Below are 8,077 nucleotides of genomic sequence, written 5' to 3' on the forward strand. Positions count from 1 at the left end.
TGGTTCGGAATCATTAAAATTTGAAATAAAAATATCATCGGATCTGTGGGAGCAGATCAAACCCCATAAAATTTTTACAATAAGGAATGAACCTAATTGTCCCAATTTAAAACGAACGCGTATTGTGGCGTACCTACTGTACCCACCACTGAAAGGAGTTTGGACACGTCATGTTCTCAATGACGAAATTTACAAACAACAAAATTAATTGTATTTGGGTACCTATTTCGAACAGGTGCTTTTCGTTTTCTTTGCGAAGCAAAATGCTAAGAATATGGTGGTTATTTAAAATGTGTAATAAAACAAGAACTATGATGGTGGCCTTAGATTACCTACCTACCTATAGAAAAATGGTGGCATAATATAATTTCATGTCTAATCACAGGTTACGATGTTAATTTTAAACATACACAACAATCAAAAAGGCGAAGCGGCGAAGGAATTGACTCATTAATCAGCAGTTGTGTACCTATAAATAGAAGACAGTTGGCGAACAATACAATGGCTTATGGTGATTTAGAACCTCCAACATTACACCCGGAACATATTATTTACCGTCAAGTAAGATATGAAATAGCTACTGATAACCAACTGCACAGCAATGTGCTGCTATCAATCTGGCAAATGAAATATACTTACATTGCCACTCTTAGGTTCCGTCCATAATTATTGTGGACTTGATCTTTTTTTTGTCCACTATTAGACAATATCACAAATGGACTTTTATAAACAATATGATAAGAAAAAAAACGGTCTGTGCTATCACCGGATGGAACAGGGAGTCTTGTCAAAGCAATGAAACCCCAACCAAAGCCAATTGGTTACACGAGGGCAAAACGCATAGGTACCTACTTTTATATGTAGGCGTGTTAAAATTTTAAAATATTAGCGGTACCCCTATAATCCAAATGATCTCACAAGCACACGACACACTTTCCATTACTTTTTGGTTAGAGCAATTGATTAAATCAGGTGCTGCAATACCGGATGAGATTAGACTTGATGCATCTTCCGCTCTAATAAATTCACTTATAAATTGCTTTACTGACTGTACTTATTGATATTAAAGAATTAAGTATATTAAGTAATATTTAATTTAAAAAAAGTATAAAACGTCTGTCAAACAAACAATGTGACAGGCCAAAGTGTTACATAATATGAATTGATAGGAATCATTTTATATCTTCTGTTACAAAATGGAAATGTTTTTCGCAGATAGACAAAACATTAAAGATATTTTACTGTCACTGTATTGGATTACTGGTAGACGAAACATCTATAAAAGATATAAAATCTCTAATAAAAAAACATTATAGGTACCTATTCGCTGCATTATCCACGCATGAAAATATTCAAACTAATTTAGCTAAAAATTTCCTTATATATGTGGCAAATGGAATTTGTGACAATTTATTACAACATGATGATAATGTTAATTTTGAAAATATAGACGATAATGTGTGCGAATGGTTTGAAGAATCTGTCAATAATGTAAAAAGTGATATGAATAGGTAATACCGATAATGAACAAATAAACCAGGATAATTTATATTGGCTTCCTGGCATGGAAATCCCATTAAAGAGCATTTGTTCTAAAATTCCATTGTGGACAGGTATCATGATACTGCTAAATGGCAGTAGTGGCGATCTTTCCTGCACAACCTCGAATGTAGAGTTATTTTAAGGATTTAAAAAAATTGACATTAAAAAATGAAAATTTGCCCATCAGGGCAGATTTGTTTTGAAGCAAACATTTATTTTCTCTGGAAGGCTAGTTGAAAATTACAGCTTCGAAATATCACACTGCTCTCGGAAGTGAAAAAAGTTTTGAAGATCTTACAAAAGAAATAAGTGATGATTTTCCAGAAGAATCTATTTTTTCGCAAAGACCGCGACCGGAAGAAAATTGACGAGGGCAAAATGTTGTGAAACGACGAAATCGGCAATCATATTTCAATAAACAACCGGATTGGAGTTCCGATACTGCGGATGTTGTATCGGTGAAGCCAATTAATATTTAAAAAAAAAACAGACATTTTATTGCCAGCCATTTCATTTAAATCTAATTTAATAGCATTAGAAAATACATGTGCTTTCGACGCAGTTGTTCATGCACTCATGATAACTTATCAGAAAATTTTAATAAAAGTGTTGCGGATTCAATGAGAATTTTTAAATTAAGTGAATTAGTAAACTGTGTTAGTGGAAAACTAGTGTGAAAAACTTCAAAAAAATTAAATGTGATTACAGTAGTGAGGCTAACATTTCTATCATTACAAAGATCTGACAAATGTTCTAAACGTAATTGTAGTGAACGGATTCACTTGATTGAATTTTTTGTTCCACTCGACTACAATATTTTAACAATTTTTGGTATAGATAGCTTGCTTGCTATAGTGTTGTCGGATGAACAAAAGTGTAATAATATATTATTTAATTCTAAACAATGTGATGGTAAAATAAAATCAATTTTTTCATGTAGTTCCATCTTATATTCTTTGAAATATTTGGTATTAATGTTCAAGATGTAGACAATAACTAACTTGTGTCAGAATTGGAGACACTGTCACGGAATGGTTCGGGGTCACGACCGGAGTCAGACAGGGTTGTGTCCTTGCACCGTTTCTCTTTATCATTCTCTTTGACTTTATACTACAGAAGTCAATACCACCCGACCGAGGCATACCTGTTACCCCCACGGTGAAGCTATGCGACCTGGAATACGCCGATGATGCTGTCCTATTAGACAACTCAATCGAGGGCATTCAAGAGACAATCGACAGGTTGCATAACAACTCCTCTCGCGTTGGTTTGAAAATCAACGCGAAGAAAACCAACGTCTTGTGCAATAGTACCTGTCTTGATCCAGATTTCCCTCTGATTAGCGATAGACAAACATCGAGAGCGTCGACAGCTTCAAGTACCTGGGGGTACACATCACGGGAGATGGCATTTAGCAGAAAGAGCTCGCTATCCGAATGGGAATGGCTGGAGCAACGTTCAACTCGATGCGAAATGTCTGAGACTCATGATTGTACTCGGTCAAAACCAAATGCCGCCTATTCGACGCTTGCATTCTGACAGTGCTGCTTTACGGTAGCGAATCATGGCACCTTACGAAGGCTCAGAACAACCGTATACTGAGCTTCGAAAACAGATGTTTGCGACGAATACTGGGTGTGCAGTGGTATGACTTTAGGAGCAATGAGGAGATAAGAGAACGTACCAAGCAGCCTCTCATCACGCTGAAAGTGACGAGGCGACGTTAGACCTGGCTCGGCCACGTGCTGCGGATGCCAGAAGAGAACTTTAACCTGGCTTGCCTGTTCTTCAAGCCGACTGGATTCCGGCGTCCTGAAAGGCCGCTAAATACAATCTACAGAGTGTATACGGCGGAGCTACGGGATGCTGGTTTGACCTGGAACGAAGCAAGAAGACTGGCGAGCGACAGGGATTCTTGGAGGCGCCGAGTGGTGTCCATATGCTCCAGTTAAGGGGCGGATATGGGCAAAGAAGAAGAAGAAGAACTATATCCGATATACCTCTAACTTTACATATTATACTTAATAAACAATTTAAATTAAAAGCATTGATTAATTTTATTCCACCATCGCATAAAGACTGTAGTGGTCATTACATAACCCATGTACCTACACCGGTCTTCAGATCAGTGGGAATCAATCGATGACCTTCAACACAAAATCAAACTAATTTCAAATTCCCTAACTGTTATTCCACATTTATTAATGTACGTGGCAATGTAATTTTTAATTTTATTTAATAAATCTTCTTAGTTGCCACATATGTACTATTAATTCTTGTATTTTTAAGTTTCTCTAAGGTGAAGTGTAACACAAAATATTGCCATCAACGGGAAAATACCTCCCATGTGGTCGATATTACGAAAATGAGTTAAATATAATATTGCATAGAGATTTAACTATGTTACCGATTGGAAATATCTCCCATGTGGTAGAAAATACTGTTATTTAATTTAAGATATTTCTTTGCATCTTCTATGTAGTCATTTAAAATAATTACAAGATAAAAAGAACTTTTTATATACGTTTTTAAATTTTCTGCTGAATCATATAAACTTGACAATTCTATGTATTAATAATTTAGGACAAATAAGGCAATTGTCAACAAATCATTTTTTTGCTATTTTGCAACAAACAAATATAGAATACTGAAATGTCATTTTGATCTCCATAGTAACGCACATAATATATGTTAATAATTTTGTTGCTAGGACCACCCCCTTAGCAACCAATAATAGTGGATTGGATTACGGATTTCTTCCGAAATAACTTTTCATACAAAACAGAATTAACTGAAAATGAATTCAATTTTACTTAACGATGGCTAAAAGTATTAAAAGAATGCATTGGCATCGTGTTCTGATATATTCTAAAAGTTTCAAATGTCTAGCTAGTCGAGAAGTTAGTTAAAAATCAATTGCAAGATTTGTACTGGATGAACAACCACCGGACAAACAAGAATATGAGCTAAGAAAAACGTGATAAAATACCGTTTTGAAATACCTCTCATGTATTCCATAATTACATAGGAGCTATTATTTACCGGACTTCTATGAACATAACATCAAACGCGTTTCGAAACATACACATAGGAGGTATTTCCCGCCTTTACTTAGAGTTTACAGCTTGCATAATTTTCATTAAAAAGCATTAAGCTAACTTTTCGCATTTTAGTGGTGCATTGCGTGTTATAAACAACATAATACAATTGGAAGGAATCGATCTTACTTTTTGTAAGTGCATGTTAATAGAAAAGAAACTAGCAGATTTCTTCGAGCATCAGGAAGTGCATTCGTAGGATATGGTAAAGTTTATGAAAATGTGGTGAACGATTCGGAAAAAAGGTGTTTATCAGAGGATTTGTACACACACGACCCATAAGAAAACGATGAAACAAAAATGCTATCGAACCTAAATGTTCACGAAAAGAACAAGACCATGATATTAAATTACCAAACCAAGGGGGTGAAATGAAAGTTAGTAGGAGTTTTTTATTAATACTTTTTTCTTGGAGGAAGATACTTTCAAAAGATGGAATAAAATTAAAAAAACTGAATATTACAGAAGATGGTGCAGCTGAAACTAGTATCACTGTACAATAACCACGGAGAAAACAAAAGAAAATTGATACTTCCCAGTCTATTAATAATTGGCTAGATTTATTACCCTAGTTCCTAGTCATTACTGCAGGAATTGTCAACGAAAATGTACATAGAACCAATATTTCGTTCGAAGAAATGGTGTACTGAAACAGAAAAGATAAATACGATACTTGTTGCAGCTTCAAACTCTGTCATATTCCAGAAGAGGAGTACAATGTGCATGTGATGAGAAAAGACCAGGTTCGCGTTGAAAAAATATGTGCAAAAATTGATGCTAAAGTCAATGATAAACACATTGTTGTGGCAATGGACCTTCAAAGCATCTCATTGTGCCCAAAGACATTGCAATTTGCAATATATTATATAATGAAACACAGGTTCACAATTTTTCAATATGGCAAATTGTGATGTCAACCTATATGTGTGTCATGAAGTTAATGGTGGTGTTACTGCTAGTGAATTTACCATGTGTATAATCGATTTTATCTTGACTTGTGTGTGATGCAACCACTGAGAAATTACAATAGTGTCATGGTTGCGGTATCAGTACAAAAGTAGAATCCTTGCCAGTGCCCTCAGTGATGTTGTTGAAAACAAGTTGACCATTGAGCAACTCTACTCGACTAAGGGACATTTAATGATGAAAGTAGAGTGTCTATGCCACATTGGAGCACTTGTTTATACCTTCAATCAACTCGGCCTAATTGCGATGATGCGGGCAGCGAGAAGCTCTACCCTGTCAAAGTAGCACACTACGATTTCTTTTTAAATTACGAGGGTAATGGAACTAATTTTAAATCAATCAGGCCTGGAAACCAAATCGGAGATTCAACAGTGGCTGAATTGTGCAAACTGAAATACACCCCAGATGGAAACTTTTTTTATAAAACAATATTTATCGATGCATGGGCAATACAACCTCAGTGGCGTACTATTGGAAATAATTTTGCATTAAGCAGCATTAAACCCCTATATGACCAGCCCATCCCAATAACAGATTCTGAGTTTAAAGATTTGCAATTTCTTAAAGGTGCAGTAGAAAAAGACAGGCATTCATTTTATGCCGGCGCTCCATTGGCACGCAAGTCAGACGATTTACAGTCTTCGGACTTTTTTTTCGCGTGGAGCACCCCAGGTCTGCGGACTTTTTAATCCGCAGACCAGGCTCGTTGGATTTCAAACATGTTTGATATTTTACTCGCCGAGCCGCTGAAATTCGTACGTTCACCACGCTTTACCGTCACATTATTTATATCTATGCCGACGGACGACAGCGCCATCATTATTTTACTGTCATTCAAAGTGTTCGGACATCTCACATCGATAACAACAATGGTAGATCTACGAGTGCATTCGAAAAGTTTCTTGGAAGATTTTATTAGTTGTTTTAAAGACAACCCATCGTTGTGGAAGACGACCAGCCCACTATACAAGAATCGTGATGCCAAGTCCTTGGCGTATGCGGAACTTTTGGAGATTTTAATCAAGGTGGAGCCGCAGGCAAGGGTCGACGATGTTAAAAAGAAAATACAGACATTGAGGTCGGGTTACAGAAAGGAGAGAAATAAAGTAAGGACATCATATCGAAGCGGAGCCGGCACAGACGCAGTTTATCTACCCAAACTGTGGTACTATAAAAATTTGGAGTTCTTGAACGACCAAATGGAAGGTACGTAGGAATGCTTTAAAGCTATTTATTATACACGTGCAGATTATGAAATTGTCGTACCTAGCTCTGAAAGTGACATCGCATTAGATTAGCTACTATTAAGCAATTAAAACATACAGCTATGAATCATTTCTAGTCACAATAAAATTTCTTATTCTTTGCCGAGGTAGGTAATAAATAATAATAATATATAGGTACGAGGGAATGCTTTAAAGCTATTTATTATACACGTGCAGACTATGACATTGTCGTATCTCTGAAAGTGACATCGCATTAGATTAGCTACTATTAAGCAATTAAAACATACAGCTATGAATCATTTCTAGTCACAATAAAATTATTTATTCTTTGCTGAGGTAGGTAAGAAATAATAATATATAGGTACGATCATGGCGGTGGAAGCGCGGCTTATTGAGTCGTGGTCGGGTCCCAGGTTCAAATCCTGGGTCTGACAAGTACACATTGAATTTCAATTTGTGTATGAGTCAGAGTATGGACCTAATATGTTGAGCAAGTGGCTGACATCCATTTCTCGTAAAAACAAAATCTGTCAATACAAACCTCCACTCCGTGGAGGTCCATATTATGATCGGACATGGTCGAAAGAAGAAGAAAAGAAATGATCATAAAATCAAAAATCGCTCGAGTTAGGTTCCTTCAGAGACAATCAATAAATCGTCAATCATCAATCAAAATTAATGGTACAGTTTGGTTATGAGGAATACAGCGGAAAACACATTTTGAAAATACCCGATATACTGGATTACACCAATTATACCAATATCAATATTAACCGTATGAAGGAATGGGTACTTAGGGGAGAGATAATAAAAAACAAGTTTGAGTATTATGTTGTATTTTAACAATTTACATTTTGTTTTACAGAATCGAGCTCAATATCCAGCATGGTGGACGATTTGGAAAACATGTCTCCTGATGAGAGTTACTCCAACTCGTTAAACAACGAAGATTGTATTGAGGTAAAACATTTTAACTAAATTGTTACATTGGTTTAATTTATCTATTGCTTATCATACTTTCTTGCCATGTGACAGCCCCGGTAGTATTAAAATATTTTTCGAAATCTCCTCGCGCTTTCTTAGCATTGGCAGTCGAGTTCCGATTAGTCGTTGCTTCCAAAGGCGCTAAGGTGTCCTGTGACCTCAGTCCGAGCTCTATTAAACCTGTCTCAGGATTTTCCCTATCAAGGTCATGAGAAGGAGTATAAGTATGTGTTGATTTGCGACGAAGAAAGTTGTGCATAT

General features: G+C 36.1%; 1 protein-coding gene across 1 annotated transcript; it reads left to right on the forward strand.

Annotated features, from left to right (window-relative positions):
* Window positions 1-501: 501 nt before the first annotated feature.
* Window positions 502-7,810, forward strand: LOC147072218 (uncharacterized). The gene is made up of 3 exons (XM_085946708.1): window positions 502-561; window positions 6,557-6,812; window positions 7,698-7,810. The coding sequence occupies exons 1-3, from the start codon at window positions 502-504 to the stop codon at window positions 7,808-7,810; spliced, it is 429 nt and encodes a 142-aa protein (XP_085802834.1).
* The last annotated feature ends 267 nt before the right edge of the window (window positions 7,811-8,077 follow it).

Source organism: Rhyacophila brunnea, unplaced genomic scaffold, assembly GCF_057557595.1.
Source record: "Rhyacophila brunnea isolate RB1 unplaced genomic scaffold, BYU_Rbru_1.0 scaffold_2, whole genome shotgun sequence".
NCBI classification, from domain to species: domain Eukaryota; kingdom Metazoa; phylum Arthropoda; class Insecta; order Trichoptera; family Rhyacophilidae; genus Rhyacophila; species Rhyacophila brunnea.